The sequence below is a fragment of the Sturnira hondurensis genome, unplaced genomic scaffold (assembly GCF_014824575.4).
Source record: "Sturnira hondurensis isolate 20B ecotype Veracruz unplaced genomic scaffold, ASM1482457v3 Scaffold0022766, whole genome shotgun sequence".
In the NCBI taxonomy this organism is placed as follows: domain Eukaryota; kingdom Metazoa; phylum Chordata; class Mammalia; order Chiroptera; family Phyllostomidae; genus Sturnira; species Sturnira hondurensis.
This window is the reverse complement of record NW_028095397.1, coordinates 1,357,881-1,383,642: the sequence shown is the minus strand read 5'-3', so window position 1 is coordinate 1,383,642 and position 25,762 is coordinate 1,357,881. Positions and strand designations below refer to the sequence as shown.

General features: G+C 57.7%; 2 protein-coding genes across 4 annotated transcripts in view; one reads left to right on the top strand and one right to left on the bottom strand.

The window, feature by feature from the left end:
• Positions 1-8,890, top strand: part of SEC24D (SEC24 homolog D, COPII component) — a 52,549-nt gene extending 43,659 nt beyond the window's left edge. For all 3 annotated transcript variants that reach the window (XM_037036298.1, XM_037036297.1, XM_037036296.1), the window contains exons 19-23: positions 69-187; positions 4,315-4,494; positions 4,898-5,089; positions 7,033-7,122; positions 8,211-8,890. In XM_037036298.1, coding sequence (XP_036892193.1) covers positions 69-187; positions 4,315-4,494; positions 4,898-5,089; positions 7,033-7,122; positions 8,211-8,351 — 722 coding nt within the window. In that variant the 3' untranslated portion in view covers positions 8,352-8,890. The remainder of the gene's footprint in view (positions 1-68; positions 188-4,314; positions 4,495-4,897; positions 5,090-7,032; positions 7,123-8,210) is intronic.
• Positions 8,891-12,974: 4,084 nt separating this feature from the next.
• On the bottom strand, positions 12,975-25,678 carry METTL14 (methyltransferase 14, N6-adenosine-methyltransferase non-catalytic subunit). The gene is made up of 11 exons (XM_037036299.1): positions 25,450-25,678; positions 22,046-22,134; positions 21,331-21,418; positions 20,159-20,239; positions 19,741-19,828; positions 19,271-19,361; positions 17,940-18,081; positions 16,929-17,021; positions 16,269-16,385; positions 14,934-15,144; positions 12,975-13,638 (listed from the first exon to the last, which is right to left on the bottom strand). Exons 1-11 carry the CDS (start codon positions 25,513-25,515, stop codon positions 13,334-13,336), a joined length of 1,371 nt encoding a protein of 456 aa, XP_036892194.1. The 5' UTR covers positions 25,516-25,678; the 3' UTR covers positions 12,975-13,333.
• Between the last annotated feature and the right edge of the window lie 84 nt (positions 25,679-25,762).

The following is a 25,762-nucleotide window of genomic DNA, read 5'->3' as shown; positions in this document are numbered from 1 at the left end:
CCCGTGGCCTGTGCTCTGTCGCGTTCAAGGGGGGAGCTGAGCGCGGCCCTTCCTCCCTGTGTGCGCAGCGTTCAAGGCCGTCCTGCAGCAGCCCCTGAAGCTCGTCCGGGAGGCCCTGGTGAACCAGACCGCCCACATGCTGGCCTGCTACCGCAAGAACTGTGCCAGCCCGTCGGCTGCCAGCCAGGTGAGCCACCCGAGAGCTAGGGACGCTGTGTCGGGCCTCTGCGCGCCCTCTGTGTGGGGCCGTACGCCAAGGGGTGGCGCTGTGCCAGGCACCTGACGCAAGCAAGGTCGAGGGTGGCGCTTGTGGGCTCGGTCATGGCACGCGCGGGGCTCTCTGCCACCTGTGGGCGGGTGTTGGTGAGATGGGCCTGCGTGCCCACTTCCCAGGCGCAGTGACAGAGCCGAGTGAGCTGACGGCGGTGATGACTTTGTGTTGTATGAGTGTAAGTGTGATGTGTCAGCGCCAGAGTCCTTCAGGTTCTGAAAGCTGACAGGCGCCAAGAGGTTTGAGGGTGTTGTCTCCGGCCTTGGCCTAGTCCTTCGAACTTCAGGCGCTCCCTGAACTGACCCTCAGTCTACTCTCCCTGCGTCGGCCTCAGCTGGGCCTGTGTCCTCTGTTGGCGTTTCTCCCCGTCCAGCCGACCCAGGGGCCGTTCTCCGTGGCCCTAGCGTGTGACACTTCTTTGTGCGTCTGGGTTGACAGAAGACAGTGAGCAGCAGAGGGACACCTCTCTGGTCCTTCACTGTCAGAGGGGGGCTGAGAGCGCGCCTGGCACCTCAGCCACAGGGAGCTCTTCCGCCACAAGGTGGCGCCGGCAAACTTGGGGGCCGCATCCCCGACCTGCGCAAAGACGGGATGCGGCACTTGTGAGCCTGGACTTCTCTCACAGGGCTCCTTTCTGCCCGAGGGGAGGTGACCGAAGCCGCTGCCCAGCCTCTCGTTCCTGGGTTTACAGTCCCAGCAGCAGCTCCCGAAACCCCCCTCAGGGTCAGTCCCCTGGGTATTCAGGAGGTGGCCGCGGCAGCCAGCGCCAGCCTCGGGAAGGCCCGCAGGGTCCTCGCTGGTTCGCCCCCAGCCTGCCGGCTGTGCCGGGCCCAGGCCAGTGGCGGGCACTGGGCACTGGCTCCACAGTTTGTTTCGGGGTCTGCAGCCCCCATGCGCCTGGTGCACCTCCGTGTGGGGGAAGGGCTGCCTGCAGGGCGGCCGAGCAGGCAGGGAATCGAGGGACGTTTATTTGCTGAGAGTCTGAACACCTGGGTTCAGAGGCCTCCCGTTAAGAACAAGTCTGTTGTCTATTAAAGACAAAAGTGAAGCCTGTTCCTTCCTTCTGGGTCACATGTGAGAAGCTCCACCCCCACTGTCGCCTCACTTGTTTGTTTCTGGAGCAGAAACCGTGTGATGCCAAGTTTTCTCTGAGCAGAGTTGATGCAGATCGTCCCTGCCCTGACGGCTCTTCTTCCCATGTGAGCGCATTTCTTCTCAAGCATACCTCTCCATCAGCGGCACGCCGCAGACGTGGCAGAGCGTGGCTCTTGTGTGACTGCCCAGCGTGTGGTCTGGTCAGTGTGGGGCCTGTTAACTGTTGTAACAACAGCACATGGGAATGCCCCTGGAAGGGGGAGTGTGAAGTGTCTGGACCTGGCCTCTCCCCTGGCGCCCCCCGGGGTTCACTGGGAGAAATGCAGCTAAGTCCCCTGCTCCACTCCAGAGCCCCCAGACGCCTGCAGGTGGGGTCTGCGTGGGCCCCGGGAGCTGGGCCCCATAGCTGGGCCCCAGAGCGATGCCACGATGGCATTGTGGGCCAGAGGTGCCTGGGGCACGAGGTTGGAGGCAGCGCCCACTCCGGGGCCATGGGGTCCAAGCTTGGTGAGATGTGTGGCCACAGACAATGTTGCAACGATTGTTTGCATTTCCACGAGCAAGGTGGATTCTCTCTAGTGCATTTAGTGGCTCACGGTTCCAAATTTTAATATATGGGAGCACAGCGCCTTCAGAAGGCAAGTCAAATGGCTTAAGAGCAAATTGGGGTTTTTAAAAAAGATCCATGCCCTGGCTGGTGTGGCTCAGTGGATTGAGCGCTGGCCTGCAAACCAAAGGATCGCAGTTCGATTCCCAGTCAGGGCACATGCCTGGGTTGCAGGCCAGTTCCCAGCAGGGGATGCACGAGAGGCAACCATACACTGATATTTCTCTCCCTCTCTCCTTCCCTTTCTTTCTAAGGATAAATAAATAAAATCTTTTCAAAAACTCATGACCACATCTGCTATCCCAGAACCCCAAAAAGAGGCAAGTTCTTCACCTTCAATCAAACTGCACTCACAGGCGCTACCCCTCCCCCCTCACTTACGCCTCCCCACCAGAGCGTTGCCCTGAGTGGGGGTGGTGCCAGACATGGGGAGCATCTCCTGCTTGCCACACCCAGTCCCTGGGGTCTCCGGTGTCCCCGTGGTCCCGCCTCTGTGCCGCATCCTGACCAGCTCGTTCACTCAGGGCGAGGCAGGAAGGTGTCCCCATTGCTGCTTTGTCTTCCCGCCTCAGGGGCCAAGACCTTTCTCTGTCGCTCTGGCCCCACTTTTCTCCAGCTTCTTCCTGACACCCCAGTTCTCTCCCTGCTGCCCCTTAGAGTCCAGTGCCCTGTAATGGGAAGTGGGGTCCTGGCGGTGTCCTCCTGGGCCAGGTGCACCCCTCTGTGGCACTTGGCACCACAGATGTAAACTGTCAGTGGGGTCTGCTTGTGGACACGGGAGGTGATGCCCGGTGCAGACCAGCTTCTGCATGGAAGCTGAGCGGGGTCTGTATCCACCCTGTTGGTGGCCCAGCTGCTGAGCAGCCCAGGGCTGCTTGGGGTGCGTGGGTCAGGAGCGCAGCCACGATTGGACCAGGGTTCCCCTTGGCTGAGAAGGTGTCCTGCGCCTGATGCCAGAGAGGGAAATGCTTTATGCTGGAGAAAAGTGGCAGGAGGAGCGCATTCAGCTGTCGCCGGTTCTCTGGGAGATGTGCAATGAGGGCACCACACCTGCCTGACCTTGGCTGCCCACAGAGCTGTCTGAAGCCGGGCTGCCTGACCCAGGTGTGGGGGGGGGGTCCCGTCCCAGCCCCTCTGTACTCCCTGCATCAGGAGGGGCCCCGCGATGTGAGGATGAGGTTGAGGAACAGACCCCAGCAGAGCCCTGGTGGAGACTTTCCTTCCAACCTGGAGTCCAATAAGCGTATGGACTTTTTCATCGTTCTGCAAATTCGCCATTTGCAGAACCACCCCTGTGTGCATTTTCCCTCCTGGACGTTTCCTTGTGCGCTGACCTCCCATGGCGTGGAAGGAAGGGCCCCGCCTAGTACTGAATCTCAGCCCTTGCTATAAACCACTGTGGGAGGAACTTAAGACACACAGCCGGTCATCGCAACACCTCCAGCTGCAGGCGTGCTGCGGGACAGCTGTGTCCTGTTGTTGCCCGGGGTCCCAGCACGGCCGGGCCGACAGGAGGGTGCAGGCAGGTGGTGAAGGCAGCCCTAGGAGAGCCCACGTGCGGACTGAGACGAAGGCGGCCGGAGTTCCTCTGGTGGCTCCCGGGTCTGACCCGCAGGGACAGGAGGGAGGACGTGCCTGCGGGCGCTGATGCTGCCTGTCTGCCCTGCAGCAGCCACGCGGCGTGGAGACCCCTGTCCAGGAGGCGTTTCCCGCCCCGGCTCTCTGGAGTCCGTGGTGTCGCAGCCCCCCTGCTGTGCTTTCTCAGTCTGTCTGTCTGTCTTCCCTGATGTCTGTCTTTCCTTCGGGCCCTGTCAGGCCTCGGCACGTTCCTGGCACTTAGCGTGGGCCTGTGACATGGCGGCATTCACTTCTCGTTTGAGGGTCATGACCGTGGGTTTAAGATGCATGGGAAGTCTAAGGAAGGGCTGTCTGGTGGGCCGGTGCAGCGGTGACCTTGAACTCAGCAGGCAGGCAGTGTGGTGCAGATTAGGAAGCCCCGTTCCCCTGCCCCTTTCATCAACGTGTGTGCGATACTGTATGGCTCACCAACCGTCACCTCAGGACGGCCCACAGCCCTGAAGGAGGGACGGCTAGCCCTGCATTTCGGATGAGAAACCCAGGGGACGGCATCTGCCGCAGGCAGGGTGGAGGGCAGGCGGGCTGCAGGCTGCATCTGGGCGAGGGGAGTGGCCAGGGATGCTGCCGACGGCTCCGGGGGCGGCCACGCTGCTGCCCGTGGCTGCTGGGGCCAGGTCTGTGCTGTGGGCCCCTCCCTGCCCGCAGCCTCAGCCCGGCATCTCCATCTGACAGAGCGCGCTTGGGTCTTGTCTCTCTTTTGCAGCTGATCTTACCGGACTCCATGAAGGTGCTGCCCGTGTACATGAACTCGCTGCTGAAGAGCTGTGTGCTGCTCAGCAGGCCTGACGTCCCCATCGACGAGCGGGCCTTCCAGCGGCAGCTGGTCCTGACCATGGGCGTGGCCGACTCCCAGCTCTTCTTCTACCCGCAGCTCCTGCCCCTGGTGAGCGCTCGGTTTGTTCTCCTGCCGGGGCAGCTGTGCCGTGGGGGTGCCCTGCGGGATGCTCCTCCTCCTGTCTTCTTGGGTCTCTGTGCAAAAGCCATCTTCCCCCCCAGCCCCCACGACCGCCCCCCGCTGAGTGCTGTTCCCCGCCCTGCACGCCCACCCCACGCCCCTGGTTCTCGTCTTGGCGCTTCACACCATCAAGCGCTCTCTGCGTGCTGCTTGTTCCTGCTCTCTTCTTTCTTCCAAGAGACCGTTAGCCGTGTACGAGGGAGGGATTCCTGTCCAAGGCCTGGCATGCGATGGCGCTCACCAAATGTGCACAGGCCGGGGAGGGAGAGGGAGGAGGGGGAGGTGGGAGTGTGGAGAGGAGGGGCCTGACTCTCCTGCCCCCCCTGCCCAGCACACGATGGACGTCAAGAGTGCAGCGATGCCCCCCGCGGTGCGCTGCTCCGAGTCCCGCCTCTCGGAGGACGGAGTCTTCCTGCTGGCCAATGGGCTGAGCATGTTCCTGTGGCTGGGCGTCAGCAGCCCACCGGAGCTCATCCAGGGGCTCTTCAACGTGCCGTCTTTGGCCCACATCAGCACGCACATGGTGGGTGTTTCCCTTCGGGTCGGTGGCCTGCAAACAGGTTCTCCCGTGTCTCTGTTCATGAGGGACTGTGTGGTGCACAGGAGAGAGGGCATGCAGCTCTGTGTCAGGGCAAGAGCGTTTCACGTGTAGTGGGGCTGGGGGCTGGGGTACACTTGCTGCAGAGACAGTGGGGCTTGAACAGAGCTGGCCCACGTTTCTGGGTGCCCGCTGCGGGCAGTCGCCGTCTCTGAACTTGAAGTGCAGCATCCCACTCACCCCTCGCCACCAGGCGGGGATTGGGCACCAGGGTCTAGGGACACTCTCCTGGGTGGGTGTGGCCAAGGCAGACTGGACTCTGGCCAGGGCTGGATGGCAGGGTCAGCAGAGGGCGGAGGGCTCTCACGGGGACCACAGATGGGCTGGGTCAGTGACCTTCAGAATGAGGTCTTGCAAGAACGGACTGGGCTGTGTGGCCCTCCGCTCCCGCAGCCACTTGAGAGTGTTGTGCTTGGACTGGAGTGAAGGCAGGTGCTGGGCCATGCACCGGCAGAGCTGGGCGGCAGCCTGTTGGAGAGCCGGCATTTCCAGGAACCTGGCCTGCAGGCCGGCCGCGTTGCCCACGGCTCCCTTCCCCACTTGGCACTGACGCGCTCGGCTTCTCAGTGGGGCTGGGCTACCACTCTCCCTGGAGGACACATGCGCGCTGGCTGGCGGCTGCGCATCCCCGTCTCTGGTTGGAAGGCAGACGCCTCCTGGCGTCTCCGAGGGAGGGCGAGACTCCAAGTGCAGGAGGCTGGTCTAGAAAGCGGCCTTACTGTTACCAACGTCAAAAGCCCATTTTTAATGGACCTGAAGCTGCCTATGTCCCATGAAGGGGCTTGTGTGAAGATTTACAAATGGTGAGGAGTCTGCATGCGGTTGGAATGAAGGAATGATTAAAAATGCAATGTAAAAAATCGACATTCAATGGCGAAGAACGATGTGTCTCAGGAGTGTGTCTGTGACACTTGAGGTGGGGCCCCGCCCTCTGTTTGCGTGGCTGCCTACTTGTGTGCCGCAGGCGTGCACGAGTAGCCATCCCCCGGCCTGGCCTCTCTCCGGCCTTCTCTGGAGGAACTTCAGCGAAAGGACAAGCCAGACGCTGCTCTCCGAGGAGGCACCGGGCACTCGGCGCTGTGAGCGGGAAGTGTGCCTGCTAGGCACAGCTCGCCAAACGAGAGGCCCCGTGCTCCCCTTGGAGAGCCCCTTGGGAGGGGGATAGAGCATGTAAGTGGCATGCTTCTGCCTTTCCGTTTTTAATGGCTGCCGTGGAGATGGCCGAGGCCGCGTCCTGAGACGTGTGACTGCAGCTCCTGCTCGCCTTCCCAGCGGCCAACGAGGCTTCACTCTGGGGGCCGCGCTGAACAGCAAGAGGCCTGGCAGGGCACTAGGGTCCTGGCATCCCCGGGGCTGAGTGTGGTCAGACAGTGTCTTGTGTGGACGTTAACTGGATGGCAGGGAAATCCAAGGGGCCACCGTCCCCTTGGGGATCCAGCACTGGGTTCTAATGTAGAACGGTGGGTGGCACTTGGGCGCATCCCCCAAACCTCCTAATGCTTCAGGGTCCAACAGGGACCCCCACAAGGCAAGCGGGCGCGGGGGGCAGTGCTTCCTCCCTGCTCCCAGCACAGCCTGGCAGCGGGCCACCCTCTGCCTGGATTCGGCTGGCTGTGCGAGGTTGGGGGTGTCAGGCAGCCTGGGGAGATGGGAGGGGCGTCTGTGTTCAAGGGGCAGCACACTGGTAGGGATGCGGCCAATGGGAAGGAGCGGTGTCTCCGCGTTCTCCACGTGTAGGTGATTGAACTAGGTCCAGAGTCACACGTGGCTCAGAAGGGCGTTTCTCAGCCTCGACATTCCGGTGTGCTCAGTGCTGCCTCTGCCCAGCGTTACACATTGCACTACCATGGACGTGTTCTTCCCCGCAGACCGCGCTGCCCGAGGTGGGGAGCCCGCACTCGCAGAGGCTCAGGGTCATCGTGGGGATCCTCCAGCACAAGAGGCCGTACTCCATGCGGGTAAGACTGGGCCTCTGTGTGTCCCTTCACACTTCCGACTCCGTCACAGACCCTTCAGACGCATGTCCTACACGGGCGCAGGGCAGAGAACTCACTGGCCTCTGAGACCGGCCCGCCCAGGGGCCCGCTCTTCCCTCCCGTGTCCTCCCACCCCTCTTGGGGGGGGTCAGCTCTGGCTCTGAGAACACCTGGGGCGAATGTGCATGTGGGCGAATGTGCATGTGGGCAAGGTGGGACTGGTTGGTCGCAGGGCGGCAGAGCATTAGCTGAAGCCCCGCAGAATCAGATGGGCCACTGGAGTGCTCTCTGTGTGCCCAGTCCGACAGTCCCAGACCCACAGGGGTCAGCGGGGGATGGCAGGACTCCAGGACGCCTGGGTCAGCCCCAGACCCCAGCACCCCATCTCCATGCCCTGTTTGAAATGGAGGAAGTTCGTTTTAGTAATATATCCAAGCTGCTCTCATGCCGACATGAAGTGGGGTATGCAGTGGGCAGGTTCTGTGTTCCATGGTGACTCTCAGGAGTCCACTGTGCATTCACATGGCCTCATGTCCCACGCGGGACCAGCCACGTTGAGATGCTGGACAGCACAGCCCTGGAGAACCTGGAGAGCGCGGCAGCCTTCTCCGCACGGTCTCCTCCAGCTCCTCCCTCTGCACCCGCGCGGCCGACCCCGTACCTTGACCTCACTGAAGTGCTGCTTGGGCCTCAACCTTCCCGGGTCACATTTCTCACCGAAGGCCGAGCTCGTTCTCCCGTCCTGGGTCTCTGTGCTCCCCTGACTCTCAGCAGTGCGCTGCTTTACACGCAGCCAGGACTGTGTGGCATGCGGCACGTGGTCCCCTGCATGGGCCGTGGCAGGCTGTACGTGGCGTGTGACCCCGTGTGGTGGTGCAGATTGTGTGGCCAAGGCTGGGGGACTGTGGGGTGCAGCCTTTCTGGGGGCACACCTGCACCCTGGGCGATGGCACTTCCGCACTGGCCGAGGCGGCTCATGCAGATGCTGTGACCCGGGTGACGGGGGTGTGTGGGAACCGGGCCTCCCCTAGAACACACTCGTAACCAGCGCGCCCGTTGCTCGTTCCCAGCTCACCATCGTGAAGCAGCGAGAGCAGCCGGAGGCGGCTTTCCGGCAGCTGCTGGTGGAGGACAAGGGCCTGGATGGGGGGTCGTCCTACGTGGACTTCCTGTGCTGCGTGCACAAGGCCGTCTGTCAGCTGCTCAACTGACGGCCCCCGGGCCCCACACCCCTTCTCGGTGCCTCTTCTCCAGATGACAGACCGTGGGCTGCTTCCGAGTTCTCCCCAGGAGCCTTTGCCTCCCCCATCAGGGCTCAGGGCTGAGCCCTTGGAGGGCCGCGCCCCGCGCACCAGGGCCGCCTGCAGACTGTAAACATTCCCAGATCTTTCTTCGTGCTGGACATATAAATTATTTTTCAAAATGTATAGATTTGGGATGAAGTTTTCTGGATTCCTCTCCCATTTTCAGTGAGGGAAAAAAACTTAATTTTTATATTGTTTTTTTAAAATCATGTAACCCTGCTGAACACTTCAACCTGAGCTTGCGTGGCAGACTTTTAACAATCCCGTAATCTCTTTGGTGGAACGTTGCGTTCTGCGTTCCTTTCATAATTATGTGTTGTTTGCGTTGTCTCTACAATGGTCTTTACAAGCCTCTCAATGGCTCTCTGTACAATTTGGAAGGTTCTCACCTGTATATAATGGATCTCAGCCGCTATCAATAAATCTCATCCTGCACTTGCTCTGCAGGTGGACTCCTGCTTTCCGTGTGCCGGGCCGCAGCTTGGGAGGGCGCAGGTTTGTGGGGGCTGCACCTCAGTCCGCGGTCTCCCCAAGTGACAGAGACAGGGCACTGTTAGGGGTAGTACGGTCCCTGTTTGGGTATTTGGTCAGATGGAAGCGTGTTTTTCTGTCACACCCCTGGGAGGTGGTGGGATTTAAACTTCAGGGAGTTAGTTGGCTGACAAGCTGACATCTGAGCTTACAGTTTCTTAAATTTTGCTTTGAAATTATTTTCATGAATACAGTATTCTTAATTATGCTTACAAATCTTATTTCAATAAGACAGAACAGTAGAAAAGTAAGCGCTAATCTGTAAAAATTAAGTTTCGAGGGAGAGGAAGTGGGGAAGAGAGGAAGGGAAATGGGTTGTTCACTTACTGCTGCATGTACCCTGACCGGGAATTGAACCCACAGCCTCAGGTAGCGGGACAGGGATCTAACGGATCATCTTCTGGATGGCCACACCGGCCAGGTGCGCAGGTGGCAGCTTGTCTGGGTGGCGGCAGACCCCGGCATCGGAGGTGCCCCTCTAGGAGGACGACAAGCGCCACAAGGCACCTGAGTGATGCCAGGTGTCGAGTGTGCAAAGCGTGAACTGCTAACCTGGGCCTCTCCGACTGGAAGTGCCCTCGACTTCCTAGCCTCCCATTTAGAGACAAGGGCACCCAGAGGGGGCAGAATGGCGTGGTCACCCCAGCACTCTGCGTCCTCCCTGGTGCTCGGTGGGTAGCTCAGGCGCATCCCTGGGGGTGTTCGTCCACAGCGCTGCCCTGGGTTCCAGAGTCCCCACTCAACACTCAACTCACGCTGGGAGGTGATGGTGACCTGTCCCCCTGGAGAAACTATTTCCCTTTCTTTTAGTGAATTTGGCTACACTGTATTTATAGGGCAGCATTTAAAATATGCATGTGGTACTTGGTGAGCAAAATTAACTTTAAGCCATGAAAAATTAATTTTAGTTCCTCAAAAGGCAAAAAATATAGGGAGATGCCCCCCAAAACATCTCAGACCCACCTCCTTCCCTCCAGCCACCAGAGCTGGAGCTGACGAGCCCACGTGGTCCAGGGCGAGAGGTCTCGGGCCCCCACCTGGTGCAGGTCTGCAGGCGCAGGGGTCAAGCCCACCTGGTGCTCTGGGTGCTCCGCGGTTCTCAGAGAGGAGCTGAGCGAGCCCGTCCCCGTGAGACCAGCGTGCACAGGAGGAAGGTGGGCTTCCGTGCGCAAACAAAAGGGGCCTCAAAGACCCCAGGCCACCGCAGGGCCGGCTCCTGCTGGCTCCCCGGGGGGCACTGCGCCCCCAGCTCCTACACGTGTGCCCCATGTGCACCTCTGGTTCTCGATTGTTTAGGAGTGCGCTTGGAGAAACCCACAAAACGCAACCTCGTGTTTATCAGCACCACTCTAGACAAAGCCCCCGCCAACGTTAGCGTTCCGTCCGGTGCAGGGCAGAGCTCCTGGGAGGGGCTGCCAGGGCTGGGGGACGCAGTTCGCCCTGTGGGCCTGAAGCTGGCAGTGGTGTGTGGAGAACACGGTGGGGGTTCCACCACAGTTCAGTGGCTCAACTTGTGGGACAAACAGCGTTCTCCCGAAGTCCCAGGTGTTCAGCGTCAAAGCTGATGGTGTGCACTGGTTGGCCACGCTCAAGCACAGTCCCTGCCACGAACCTCAAAGACAGGCCAGGTGAGGTGGCCTGCCCTGCGGGCCCCCGAGGCAGGGCGGTTCAAAGGGAGGCCGTGCTTGTAAGCACAGGTGGCTCTCACGGCTCACGAGCATAAGGAATTCCATCAAAGGGCACTGTTGAGTCCCAGCGGGGCCACCACGCTGTCAGGTCAGGATCGACTGCAGGCCACAAACCAGTAAGGTCTGGGGCTGTGTCCGTCCATCCATCTGTCCGTCCGTCAAAGACCACGGAGTTTCGGGTGCAGGACGGGGACGTGGTGGGTTTTAGAGGACGCTGCTGTGACCGACCAGACAGCCCTAATTTAACAATCAGGACAGACGAGAGGACTCCCCCTGCCACCGCTGTGAGACAAGGCTGGGGGGTCACGGCGCTCACCCAGTTCCTTCCTTGGCCGCGCCCACTGACAGCTGGTGGTGGGTGGCCCCACAGGCACCTCGGAGGAAGAGCAGTGGGCAGTCGAAGCTTCCACGGCGTGAACTCCGCACCTGATGGAGGCTCTGCTCGTGAAGGTCCGAGCAGCCCACTGCCACCCTGACCCCACGCCCAAACCACGTCCCGTCACCTCGCCCTGGGTGCTGTCAGCGGTGGCCATTCTGCACCCTGACTGCGTCTCCACAGGCCTAAACTGGTTCAGCGGAGTTTGGGTCTGGGAGCCCCCCAGGACATGTGCCAGCTGATGCCCCCCGCTCCACCCCCCTCCATGCAGTGACAGCAAGTCAAGGGGCTGAGGCTGGGGGCCTCCGCAGCCCACCGTTGGGGGGCGCTGGGGGCGGGGCAGGTGTCTGCCCTTGAACTTCTGGACCGCTGATTGCGTGTGACGTCGGGGCGCTTGCCGCAGAGCTTTTGGAATGTAGGACACACGTGGGGTCACTTCAGGATTACTGGCTTCTGTCCCCAACGCAGTCAGTAAGCGAAGCAACTGAAACCCCTTGTACAGACCCCCAGGCGGCTCTGTGAACACGGACACACATGTAAATGTAAAGCCGGGTACCGTCCAGAGAGGTCGGAGGAGCGAGTCCCTGCTCACTGCAAAGTTCCTGCCCTCGGTGAGTAAAGGCTTCCTTGTAAAAGGGACGATGGGCCCTGGCTGGTGTGGCTCAGTGGACTGAGCACCAGCCTGCAAACCAAAGGGTCGATGGTTCGATTCCCGGTCAGGGCACAGGCCTGGGCTTGCAGGCCAGCCCCCAGAGCAGAGGGCACATGAGGGACAGCCACACCCAGATGTTTCTCCCCCTCTCCTTCCCCAAGGAGAAAACAAGATGCCTCAGCAGGCCCTGCCTTCTCTCTACCCCAGCTCTCTCCTGCTCCCCACGTGGTGGGCCTGTGACGCCTTTACCCTCCAACCCAGAGAGGCCGCGCCTCACCCTGAGTCCACACCCCCGGGTGACGAGGCAGGTGCACAAGGCAGAGCTGCCCCGCTCGGCTGGGCCCAGGGTGTGGGCCACCTGCACCCGTCCCGCCCGTGGGGCGGCCCCTCCTCGCTGGTATTGCTGGGGACCCCGCTGGGCGACAGGACATCTGCGCTCCTCCTTCCCAGGTCGACTCCGACAGGTGTCTCTCTAGGTCACTTGTACTCAATGAAGTTGAACCCGAGGTTTCAGGAAAACCTCTGACTGTGATGTGTCACGACTCCACCCGACAAAGGCTGCCCACGCCACGCAGGGGTGCAGGCCGAGCCAGCTCCCCCATCAGACTCAGAGGCCTCCGCCACTCCCTGCGACTCAGCCCTTGTCCTCACACTGGGCGACACGTGGGGATGACCGGCTGTTGCTGACACGCGCCAGCCCGCCCTCACCTGCAGACCACGGGCGACTCCAACCACAGGGGACGGACTCGCAGGGCTCAGAGGTCCCTGGTTCCGTCAGGAAAGTGCACCCCGAGTGGAAAGTGCTTGTCAGGAAGGGTGGTGCTGCTTGGGCCGTGAAACTCACCTACAGCCCGAGCTCCAGACAGGAAGGTCTTGCCGACCTCGGCCTGTCCAGGGCGGCGGCGGCGGCCTGCCCCCAGCATGAGTGCAGCAGCTTCCCGAGTCCAGGGTCCTGCCCAGGCTGCAGGTTTCAGGCTTTCTCCAGAAGGCGGCCTGGGCTGTGCTGCCTCCTCACTGCCGAGGACGCCCTTCTTCAGACACTGGAACCCGGCACCCGAGGGCCAGTCCACGTGCCCGAGCGGAGGCACTTGCACCTGTGTCCTGCAGCCTCTCCGGAAGCTGGGCAGGGTCACTGCAGCTGCGCGGCGGGGGTCACGGTGCGCTTCTCCCAAGTCCGCCTGCCCCGCTCTCCCTCTCCGGCCACCCGCCATGCACAGGTGCAGATCTGGGAGCTGACAGTCAGTTTCTAGGGTTATGTAACTGAATCACAGGAGACTTTAAGATTTTTAAAAAGTACCTTTTTAATCACGGTGGCAGAAAACGTCAGAACCCTGCCAGCAGCTCCCCCTCGGCTGAGCACACTCCAGAGGCCCCACTGCGGCCCCGGACTGGGCCCCCCTCTGATGGCCTCCACTGCGCCTATAAGCAGCAGCCTCGTCTGGGAGGACGGGCTTGGTGTGGGAACGTGGAGGCGTCTGTGTGGCTCCGCCCCGTCTGGTTCCATGCACAGGACAAGAGGCCGGACGGGCGTTTATCCCGGGTGAGACTGGGCAGCGTGGGGCAACCCCAGGGAGGTCCCAGACGAGGCCTCCCGGGGGGACGTCTGGCCGCACCGAGGAGGCACGCGGCCTGGCTGACTCGGTTACCGGGGAGGGAAGCCGCCCCTGTGGGCGCCTCCGCGCCCGCCCCGGAAGCCGCCCCTCTCCCCTCGGAAGTTGGATCGGCTCCGCTCACGGCCCCGGCCCGCAGAAGCCCCGCCTCTGCCCCCACCCCTGGGGGCGCCGCCACCCCGGTCGGACTTGGACTTGGGAGGCGGCGACTTGGGCCGCAGCCGTTCGATCTCCTCCGTGCAGCCCGTCAGGTGGGAGTTGGGGGCGCTGAAGTGGGACGCGTAGGCCTCCGCGTTGTAGTTGCTGTTCGTCAGCGTGGGCCCCACCGTGAGCCAGCCTGGAACGGGAGGAGCAAAGGTGGCCCTTCCGCCCACCCCTCCCGGCTGGTCAGGTGACATTCCACACAGTCCGCGCCTTCCCCGGGGTGTCCCCGCTGCTCTCCCAAGGGTGACTGTCCTCACAGAGGCACAGCACTTGGTTGCAGTCACAGTGAGCCACCCGTGTATGCTGCTTCTACCCTCCTCTGGCTAACTTTCGGGACCTGCAGCCCCGCAGCCCCGCTGCAGGCTCTGGGAGAACGGCTCTCCACCACACGGAGCTTGGGCCCAGTGAGAACTCAGTCCCACGCAGTCTTCCCAGCTGTGGGAAGCCTCCTCTCCTGGTTCAAGCCCTGGACCCAATCCCTGCCCCGCCCCCATCAGCCCAGCTGTGCAGGGCCCTGGGCTGGGCTCCTCCCCTCCCCTCAGGCAGGCATCTTGATGTGCACACCCTATTGTGTCCCCCCTGGCCCTGCCCCTGGGAACATGGGAACCTGAAGCAAGGCCCCCACACGCCCCTCCTCTGTGCACCCTGGTGCTTTCCGGACAGCGCCAGGCCTGGCACCAGGGGCCCCTCGGAAGGAGCCTGCCCTAACACGGCAGCCTCGGTGGTTCGTGACCCCAACAGCACCAGTCCCCTCCAAGCCTCTGTCCGTCTGTTCCCAGCCCGTCAGCCGCTCACTCGTGGTCCCCCTTGCCCCGAGAGCCCACATCCCTACGACGAGCCCAGCCTCCACCTCAGGGCTCCCGTCGCCACACTGCGGGACGGTGCTGCTCGCTTCGAGGAAGGTTTCGGGTGGACGAAACTGTCCCCGGGCCAGGACTCACCAGAAGCCCCGAGTGCTCAGCGGACACCATGCTTTGGGGCTCCCAGGTGCAGTGGTTCTTCCAAGGGACACTGGGAGTGCCCCTCTGCACAGCCCACGAGACAGGGCCTTCAGTGCAGGTCAAGGAATCTCCAAGAACTGGGCTCTCCTCTGAGAAATCTGATCACATCTCTGCCCACGGCCCTCAAGGCCACTCCAACGTAAGGAGAAGCCGGCCCCACAGCAGAGCCCTGGTCCTTCCTGGCCTGTCACTCTCACCGTCGTCTTCTTTAAGTAGCGAGTGACGCTCTGAAAAGCCACACCAGCCACGTGATGAATAAGCCGGGTGCTTCAGGTTCCAACAAAGCCACGGCCCGTGTGCCGCAGGTGCGGCGCTTTCTGCAGTGCTGGTCGGCCACGCCCCCGTGCTCCCCTCTGTTCAGCACGACAGCCCCCGAGTGCTGGGAGCCCCAGGGCCCCACACGCACCCGCTTTCCCCGAGGCCCCACCTGGCCGAACGGTGCTGTCGCGCCCGAACAGATGGAGGCGCCGCCGGCCCAGACAGAAGTGCTCGATGATGTGGAAGATCTCCACGGGCTTCTCGATGTTGCCGATCTCCGGCTCCTCCGTGATGATCAGGTCGATGTCCACGTTGGCGTGGATGAAGTCCCCGTCCGTGCTGCGCTTCACGGTGCCCTTGATGCCCATCAGGCAGTGCTCCTGCGCAGCGGCAACGAGGGCCGGTGAGGCTCTTCCGCCCACACCGATGGTTCGCCTTCCCGACGCCCCCAAGGCCAGGACGGCTCCCAAACCTCGGGGTGTGCGGGCAGCCGCAGGGAAAACCGGGCTCCTCGGCTGTGGGGAGATCACAGCCTCGGTGCCACCGCACTGCGGACCCGCGTCAACGGCTGTGGCGGAGTCTGCTTCCCTGTAAAGCGTCACCACGTCCTGTTTCCACCAGTTACGGAAACAGGGACCTTGACCTTGGGACTTCCTGGTAATGCTGTACTGGCCTCAGCGACCCAAGACAAAACTGCACACAAGGAGCAAGCCTTCTGACATGGAGGCGGGGCTTCAAGAACAGCTCTAGCCTTCAGAATACTTAAGGTAAGTAACCATGAAAATCCCATCATTTCCTGTTTTCGGACCTTCTCCCCTGAATCTGCACGGCAGGAGTGAGGCCGAAACAGAAAGGTCTCTCACTGGCTTCCAGGACCCAGCAGCCCCAGACGGAACCCCCGCCTGCAGCCCCTGGAGATGCAACCCCAGGGACAGTCCCTAAAGGCCCGTGTGTGGGGCGCACACAGTGGGGTGTGCCTTGGCCAGAAAGGAGGGCGAGACCTCGCCGTCTGCAACCACACGGGTGGGCGGGGGAGGGCTGAAGCCAAGTGAGAGGAACCGGGCTAAGAGGCGTGTCACGCGGTACGGCTGACGTGTGGAATCTGAAGGGTCAAACTGAGCAGAAGTGTGCTCAGACACAGATCAAGCTGGGGGTCGCCTGAGGCGTGGGTGTGGGTGGGGACATGGGTGTCGGGGTCCAGGAGCACAAACTTCCAGCTCTGAAACAGCAAGTGTGGGGGCCAACAAGCCCCTAGTGACCCTGTGCAGTGGCAGCAGGCGAGCAGACCCACAGCTACTCCGCCACAGATGCGGGGTATCGGGCCGCAGTCCTGGGACAAGCGCCGCACTGGGGGCAGCTGCAGGGGAGTGACCCCACGAGGACCCATGCTCGGCCCCTCTGCACAGGTCCACAAAACGGGCCTGCGCCAGCCCGGTTCGGGGAACGATGAAAACCATCCGAGACACACACTGAGAGGACATAATAAAAACAGATAACTACACACCTTCGTTCTCTGGAAGACAGCCTTCGGGTCTAAAGTCTTCGTTTTCCCAGGATTGTTCTTATTGGTTTTAATCCAGCAAATGTCTTCGCACCTTCTGTAACCCCACTTGCGTAAACACTAGAAATGAAATTTTAAAGAACCCTTAGTGGAGAGAGATAAGCAATACTTAAAATAAGCAGCCAGCATCAAACAACTTCTCCCAGCCTTGGGTGGGGGGGTGGTGACAGGGACAGTGGGTGTTCTAGCACAGATGCCGCCGACACGCAGTCCGGTCACACGGAGGGTCCTAATTCTTCAACGCCACCTCCCGTCGTCAGCAGCAGGAAGTGGGCTTTCATGGTGACGTGACGCTCAGCCTCTCTTGGCCACAAAGCAACTCCAGAGAGAATGATTCCTGCCACCTCGATTCCCTACCCGCTGACAGGGCTGACCCCTGCTGGAAATGTCCTTTGCACGTGAGTCTTACAGAACGCTATTTTTGTAATACCAAATCTCAAAAAAACTCAAAGATTTAGAATGACTGCATGTCTTTTTCCGGGTAAAACTTTACTTCCATCTTTATACGCTCTATAAGGCAGCGATTTGAGCCTGAGTATCCGAGACCCATCACCATGTGGCCCCGAGACCACCACCGGCCACCACGTCGCCCCCGCCTCTTACCACTCGCCCGAGGTCCAGCCCCTCCCCGGAGCCGCACCAGAGGAAAATGAACGACCGAGGGGCTGCAATCTCGTCTATCTCCAACTTCATGATCTGCAAGAAACCAGAACACAGCGTGAAGGCATTCTGCCCCCCGCCCTCCCTAAGGGCACTCGTGGAGGTTCAGCAGGGCTTTCGGTGGACGTGGTCTTTACACTAATTTTCATCAGCGTCCGAAATGGGTAACAAATTCTGTCCCTGAAGCTTCCTGTGCTGTGGTTTCCTTACTGTGCACAAGATGACACGCACACCCCCGGACACACACTCTGACTTTTATGGGGGGGGGGGCGTCAAAGGAAGCTGCATCTATGGGTGTGACTGTAGCCTTTACCATTTTACAGAAAAAGAAACCGAAGTGAAAACAGGCCAAGTTATCCCTAAATCAGAGAAAAACTGAAGTGAAGTGTGACGATATCTAAGTACCAGGTTTAATTCACCTTTGAGTCTCCAGCAGTCACTGCCTGGAACAGTGGTGCTTAACAAACACTGGTCGTTTTTGTTACTGATGACGACGACGTAACTTTCTGTAACTCCCTGAAGTCATCACGTTGTTTCATTTTATTGGGGGGGGGGGAATGCAAGTTACTTTATACTGAAATTATGTATACTTTTTATCCAACATGCCGTCAGCCCCTCAGAGAGCAGAGGCCCTACTCACACACGCACACACTCTGACGGTGCCCAGACTCGCCGGCGCAGGGCGAGCCATGGTCACACGGACGACTTCCGACTCTGCGAGCTGCACGTCCCAGGACACTGAGACAGGAGCGGCGCGTCCGCCAGACGGCTTGCTCACCGCCTGTGCAACGCCTGCCCTCAGGAGGCGCTGCATATCTGTTAATGAACCTCAGGCCTCCGGCCACAGGCCACTGTAAATCTGCATTCAGGGTCCCTGAGAAAGCGGGGATGGCATCCGCCCCCTCCACCCCCTTGGAGGACAGCAGCGCAGACAAGGCCGAGGGCTCTACCTACGTCGTCCCAGGTCCAGCACTTCCCGCTCGCAGCGATGCCGGTCTCCCTGTAGTACTCCTCCAGCGGGGGCTCCAGGAGAATCACATCGAACTTGGGGGTCAGCTCTCGGATGTCAAAGGCCTCTATGTCTGCCTGTAAGTACCTGTTGAGTCCGGCACAAGAAACAGGGGGGTCTTGCAAACACCTCCCAGGTGGGACTGGGAGAAACGCCCTTGGTGTTACTGAGCACCACTAAGCAGCTGGGAGCCCCCACCGGACGCCCCCTTGTGCTTGTGTGGGGCGCCCGCCCGAGGCACGGACCGAGCACCCACCACTGCCTTCTGAGGACAGGCAGGCGCACCCTCGGCTCCACGCACACCCGGGACGGGAGCCCCTCCGGTCTTCGCACTGAGAGCCCACACTCCACACTCTCCACCCCTTTCCATCATCACCCGAGTATTTTAAGGAATATCACTTTCCTTTTTAGTTGTTCAGTCAGTTTAGAAAAACTATTTCTCTGTACATTTTAAATCCCTCCCTGTAAAATACAGTTTCTAAATTATCTTTATTTTTTCCATATTAATAGTCTTTTCTGGCTACCTAGTATAAATTACCACTAGCCTTTACTGAAAAGTGATGCCACGCAGTATGAAAGTGTTTTGAATATAAAACATTTAAGTCTAAAACACTGTAAACGCAGTCTTCTTTTTTTAAAAAGGATGGACGTGAGAACCTGCTAACCCTGCCCCACAGACTCGGGCCTCCTGTGGCCGTTCTGACCAGCGAGAGGACGCCCATCACCACCCAGTTAAACGGACGAAACGTTCGGCGTAACCTAGATGGGAAAGAAACAGGTTCTCTAATTTTAAAGACCTTAGACGTGTTTTAAGGCAGCGGTGTTCTGTTTGGCAAAGGTGACGATGAATTTCCACATCCCCAAGGGTTAACAATCGCAGCCCCGGATGCCGATTTTAGTTAATTTTCACTTTCTTCTTTTCCTTCATCTAAGTTGTCTAAACTTTCTTCAATAAATAACTTTTTGAGAAGAAAAGCTATTTAAAAATGTCACCTAAATTGAAGAACATAATAAATAGGAATGATTTTCTAAAAAAGAATTTAAAGATACTCTAAGTAAATTACCTGAAAAACTGAAAATTAAATGAGAACCTACTGCGTACTTGGCATGGGAGTTCCAGATGGAACATTTTCCTACAAACGTATGATAAAGAAGAAACACGCGGTTGTGGTCACCTTCTCCAGGTGCTGAGGGTTTCTGAACAGGAGAGTGAGCAGACAGAGAGGAGGCATTCTGAGTCTGAGTCGGAACAAAGGAAACTGGCAAAGCCGCTTACATGGGAGGGGTGTTGGACTTGGCTATGAGCTCGTCCTTCAGTCTGATGAGCTCCCTCAGCTTCGGGTACTCTTCGAACCTGTCAGCCAGACCTGGGGACACAGCAGTTCTGCACGTCAGAGTTCCTCCTACTGATGTAAGGAATCTGCTCATGAAACCAAGTTTCACCGTTCTTTTCTTGTGAAAGGGAAACACTGCCTTTCTCCCATGCTTTCCTCCTTTTCGTTTAGATGAAAAAAATCAGGCAAAAATGACTGTTCTTCCATGTTTTATAGTCAGGTAAAGGGAGGGACAAAATCTAGTGGAGATGAACTGAGCAGAGATCACTGCTGACGACCTCACGGGAATGGGCTAGGCCTGTGAACGAAGCCAGTGGGCATCAGCCCCACCGAGAGGCGATGGACGAGCGGAACGAACGACACGCACGGGGGCGAGAGCGAGCACGGCGGGTTCCCAGCGGGCCCCACGCACCTACGTCCCGGATGAAATTCTGGGGCCTGTGTCCCGTGTCCACGAAGTGCTGGCAGTAGTCGTTATGGGGGTTCAAACTCTGTGTTCCCTGGAGGGGGACCAGAAGGACATGGAAGCACGTGCTCCGGCACGGACTCTGTGCTGCGTCTTAAGTGTGAGGCCACGTGCAATAAGTGGATTTACAGGTCAGAAGCCACAACTGCCGTGAGCGCGCCTCCTCAGTAGCCACAGACATTGGCACATTATCTTACCCTACACAGCCAGGTACCACAAGACTATCTCATGAATAATTTTAAATAGTCTATAATAATGATTTTTTAATAACTAAAAACATCTCGAAACAAATAGGTATTTAAAATCTTTTCGGTCACAGAGCTGCAACGGGAAAAGCCGTGAGACCTGGGAGTTGCTGACTCACCTTAAGAAAAGTGCTAGAATCTTTGTAGATCTCTTCTTCGTACGGCAGGTTCTCTCCTTCCTGCTGCGTTTCCGGTTCGTCCTGGGAAGACCAAGCAGACACTTTGGGCATGGTTATGACTAGTTTACATCCTGTTACATCTTGATGGGGACTCAACACAAATATTTTACTTCCCTAGTAGATTATACATTTTTCAAATTATCATTAAAGTCAAACATTAAGATCTTTGCTTTCTCATCATTAGATCTAACTAGTTTATTATTTTCACAAGTAAAATAAAAACTTTCATTTCATTTTCATCAATAATTGTCTATAACTGCTGTTGATAAAATTGTCTAGAAATCTTTAAGCTCAAATATAACACAATAAATATTAGAATTTAGTTTGAATTGGAAGCTATAACCACCAACGGGCCAACTTTACCTATACTGGACTGAAACAGACGGAACTGTTCCCACAAGTCCAAAATGCCAGACCACGGGGCCTGGAGCGACCCCAAACACCTGGGCCACATGTCACACTGTGGCAGACAGGACAGGGTCCTTGGCAGGCGTCTGCATCGCCGAACCCCCCCAGAGACTCACCGAGGCCGGGCTTCCCTTCTCTCTTAAATGCAGTTATACAACAATGAACTTCAAAAAGCAGTAATAGGGTTTTCAGCACAATGCCTTCTTTTCAACTAAATATCGCAATTACAAATTCAGAAGGTATCTTCTTGGACCCCTTTCAGAAACAGTTCTACTCGGCTTTCTAGTACATGAGTTTCCCAACATTTTGATCGGGCTGCCCATAGTCTTCACAGTGACCACACAACTCAAAAAAGACGGCAGCGTAACCGCTCGGAATCCGGCCGACCACCCCGCGTCTGACACGCTGGCCTGCGCACCGCACCGAGGAGCAGCACCGCTAGTGTCCACCAGGGGGCGCGCCGCGCGCTCTACCTGCAGGGCCGAACCTCGCCCACAGGAGCCGGGCTGAAGCGGGAGGGGCGTAAAGGTCCAGTTCCGCGGGGCGCACACGTGCTCCCCTGCCCACGCGTTCATTACGCTGCGACGGCCATTTCGGGCCCTTTAACGTTCAGCTTTCCGGCGAGTCCGTTTTCCCGGGTGAGGATCCATCACTGCCAGGACTTACTTTTCCTTGACAGTGACACGGCCCTGTTCCCTACTTGCCTTATACTCTTCCGCTGGGTCCTCATCCGCCTGCCCCTCGTCCTGACACTTGCGCTTTGCACTCGCGACAGGGGTGTCGTAGGAAGCCCTGAGAACGAAAGCTGAAGCATCACACGCGGGTACAGGCAAGACGTGCAGGTGCTTCTGTTCACGGCGTTAAATACGACAACAAAACAGAACACGGCCGATTTCCTGATCAAACAGCCTCTGTTCACCCAGTTCGCAAGTCAGCTAAAGAGTGACGCAGCCGGGTGCGGGCTCCGTGCGTGTTTCTGCTGGGAAGCGACCGCATACGAACAGAGGCTGTGGATAGGCACACACGGCGAGAAGGGCCTCCTGCGCTCGAACCCCGTCTACGGCGACACCAGGGCTCAAACCGATACCCAGAATACTGAAAAACTCTGAAACGCTTCGTGAACTGCCACATTAGCACCTCTGTGAGGGGCGAGTCTGTTCTCTCTCATAGGAATTTAAGAAACATAATTATTTACTCCTGGTACATGAACTAATCCTGAGTGTTCCACTTCCTCACTGCTACGTGGGAACGATTCCATCACTCGTGAACTAGCAACAAAAACCAATCGTTCTGAAATCTCTATGTTGATGCTTTCGTAACGCACTTCATACTTAGGCTTGTTTGCTTGTTCAAACAACCGCCCTTTCACGGATTCGAGGTCAGCGAGCGAGCGAGCGAGCGAGCGAGCGGGGGACCCACCTGCACGTCTCCCGCGTCTCCGCGATCTCCCTCTGCTCGTCCTTGCTGTTTAACACGGCGCCGATGCGGTCCGCGCTTTCGGCCCCCAGCTGCGCAGGGCAGAAGCCAGAAATGGGATCAGTCGGCATTTTATGCTTTTAGTTACAGTTGAAAGTAAGACTTCACTTTGCCCATCTTTTCCTTTCAAAGCAAATAAAACACGACTTAGTAAAGGTGGCAATAACAAAACCCTAACATACTGTTTATTGTGCGGCAGGCACTACGTTAAACACTTCGCATCCAGCAAGTCACGTACCACACCCTATTTACCCCATGCTGCAATAAACTTATTCAAGCCAAGTCTTTAAGTAAGGACTAGAGGCACAGCAGAGGGCTTCACTGATTCCTTAAAAATGGAAATGCAGATTCTGGCAATTGGGGGAATTTTGCGAAATACAACTGTGGACGGATGGCTGAGACAAGGCTGGCGGCTGGGTGAAGTGATGGAGATTGAGTCACAAAACCTTCAAGACCAAGCGGTGCAGAACGCAACTGACAGGCCACGTGCACTGTGCGGTGACCAAGCAGTGCGGTGACCAAGCAGAACGCTGAGAGCAAACCTGCGGAAAACGGTCCCCTCGGCCAGCAAAGGGGGAGGCACCCTAAGCGCCAGGGCCACAAGCCCCCAGCCTTGGTCTCCGACTGGCAGCCCTGCTGAGGCAGCCTCTGCGTTAGCTCCACTCCTGAAACTGTAGGAGATCCGCTCCCCGAGACTTGCCAGACCTCCGTTTCCTGCTGGGGGTGGGGGGAGGCAGCGCGTCCCACGGGAGACGGCTGGCGTGCTTTCCAACCCTTTTACTGCCCAGGAAAGTGCACTCAGAGAGGTCTCCTGGAACCCTGTCTGTGGGATGAGTGGGCACCTCCCACGGTTCCCCTGTGTCCTGCCTTTCCTTGTTCGGGTCACAGCACTTAACAGTGCTATCAGTGACTGTGGTCTTACTTCTGTTCGCTCCCCATTTAACTGTTGCAGGGTCTCTACCTGGACTCCCAGTCCTCTTGTGGGTCTCTTCTCCTCGCTCCTCCCCCACTGGAGAGGTGCCCTCCCCGGAGGAAGGGCTCTGATAGCTGTGTGCCCAGCAGCAAGTGTCTGACTCACAGCACACGCTCAGGACGGATGCAAAGGAACCCATGAGGTTTCCTACTGGGGGCTAAGTCAGAAAACGATGTATTTCAAGAGAACTGCTTTAAATCAAAATTCCGCTTACAAACGTAATTGTCTTCTCATGCTCCAAAAATATTTTAAAATTGTGGAGTCACTGAATTAAGTAAGTATCAGGTTTCCTATTAATGGTAGCACTAAATATATTACTTGAATAATTATGACGACTTGGAATCATCTGAAAGTAGCAATTTTCTGAAACAAAGCTATGAGTTAAATAAAGAGCAGGTGTAAACTGTGGGTGGCCCCAAAAACTGCCACCGTCACAGTCTGGGTCTACAAGTGCTTGTGACGCCCACTCGGCACACAAACACAAACCATGCCAACTGTGCGTGCAGAGCTGTGCTCTGATGTACTGAGTCAACTGACAAACGCACAGTGAAAGCTCACTCTGGACAAGGGGCAGTTAAGGGAGAAGGCAAACCCAACAGGAGTTCAATGCAAAGACTTCACACCCGAACTGGTCACATGCTGTGCGATAACAAAGAATGCCTGGCAGTGGACTCAACAGTGAAAGCCCAGAGCAAGAGTCTAAAGCACAAAGGTCAGGAAGGTTTCCCACCACATCTGAGCTGAGCTGTCAGAGGACAGACACAAATCAGACAGCTTTAGAAACACCACAGCGTATGCATTGCACAATCTGTGTTCGTTCAGTCTTGTTCATATACAGAACAGTAGAGAAAGAAAGGGTGAAATCAGTGGTGAAGTGGAACCTGTCACTGACTGTACCGGACATCCTCACTGAAGAGGGATGGTTCTTATCCACCTACACAGATGTGATGGAAAAAGCATGGAAGGGCCTGAAATTGCAGCTTGCAAGGTTGTGGGTTTGAGCACATAACAAATTCTTTGAGCTTTATTTTCTTCATCTATAAGACGCAGGCAGTATCTGTACGATTGAAGAGAACGTATGGAAAAAGCTTAACAGAGTCTGACACGAAGAAGGGACTTTGGAAGTGGCAGCCATCTGGTTTTATGCACTGTGTTCCCATTTTCGAGGGTCTGGGCTAGCTGCTGGTCATCGCTGAACTGCAATGCCTTCTAAAGGCCCTAGCACGGAGCAAGACCCTGAACTGTGGTATCATGTATTTTGAGCCAGAGTTTGAATTCGAATTAAAGTGTAAGAACTTTACTTGGAGGCAACAAGAAGCTACTTGAAGATAACATGTCACATACTGAGAAAAGGGCTTAGAAAAGATACCTGATTTGCCCAAGACCAAAACGTCACTGGGACAGGAGCAGGGATGACTCCAAATGAACACATTCTAAACACTATACCATAAGTCTTTTTTTCATAAGGTCACAAAAGAGGAGAGGTTCCAGATTACCATTGACTAAAACCAAGATTTACTACAAAAAAAAACAACGGCAGGATGCCTCATTGAAGCCCGTGAGCACCTCCATCCCTTTCACTGAATGATGGAAATGGAAAGCAGGCCCTGGTTCAGGCAGAGACGTGCGCCCCTGTGTCGTTCTCAGGGGCACTCCACTCATCAGCAAGTCTTCACTTACACACTCACACATAGGCAGCGGTGAGGACCAGCTTTAGAGAAACAAACTAGGTTCGAATTCCGGGCCTAGCAGTGATTGAGCCCCGGGCCACAATGACCGAAACTCAAGGGCCTCCATGTCGTTATTCATAAAGTGAAAATAATCCTGTGTACAGCAGGGGTCTGTTGTGACATGGAGTATGAATTCACGTGTTGGCCGATGGTGACGATGTGGATACTGTAACCTACACAGCAGATTGCAATATACAAGAGGCAGACTCTAAAATTTACACCCAGGACCACCTGCAACTCAGTCTTTAGATATGCTCCTCCATGCGTACCAAATTCTGCAAACCCATTTCAGAGGAAGCCACAACCTCGAGGTGGGTGCTGGCTACGAGCATAGGCAAGAAACAGAAGACCAGTGGAAACGGCGAAGAGAAATTTAGGGCCCAAGTCGCGAAAGTGACTTGTCCCCTGAACCGCGGTCGTCTATGGACAAAGACCTAAGCTTCGCATCCTCCTCACCGGGCGCTGGCCCGCACACTAGACGTTCGGTCTAGCATCACCATCAGGACCGCGTCACGGAAGGGGAGCCCTTCGGGGCGCCGCGGCAGCTGAGAGCAAGAAGCGCAGGGTCAGGGTTGCGGGAGCGCACAGAGAGGACGCGAGGAAGAGGGCGCCGCGCACTCGCGATCCCGCCCAGGGCCGCGGACCTGTTGCGCGAGGAGCTGTCGCCGTAGCTTCTGCCGCTCCCGAATCTCCTGCAAGCGGCTGTCCATGTCCCAACTCCCGTTTTCCACTCCACCGGAAACTTGGCAACTAGCGGATGAAACTCCGCCAGATTTTTCTCCCAAGTTTGCGAGCTACGAGAATTGCCTCGAGCTTCTGGTGACGGATAACCTACAGTCTTTCTCCACTGGGCACTTCCGGCGCGGCCGGAATTGGCTCTCCGGCCCAGAAGTCCCGCCTCCCCTTGGCGCCGAAATTTTACGCCACAGAGAGGGGCCCAATGAAAGACGCAGAGGC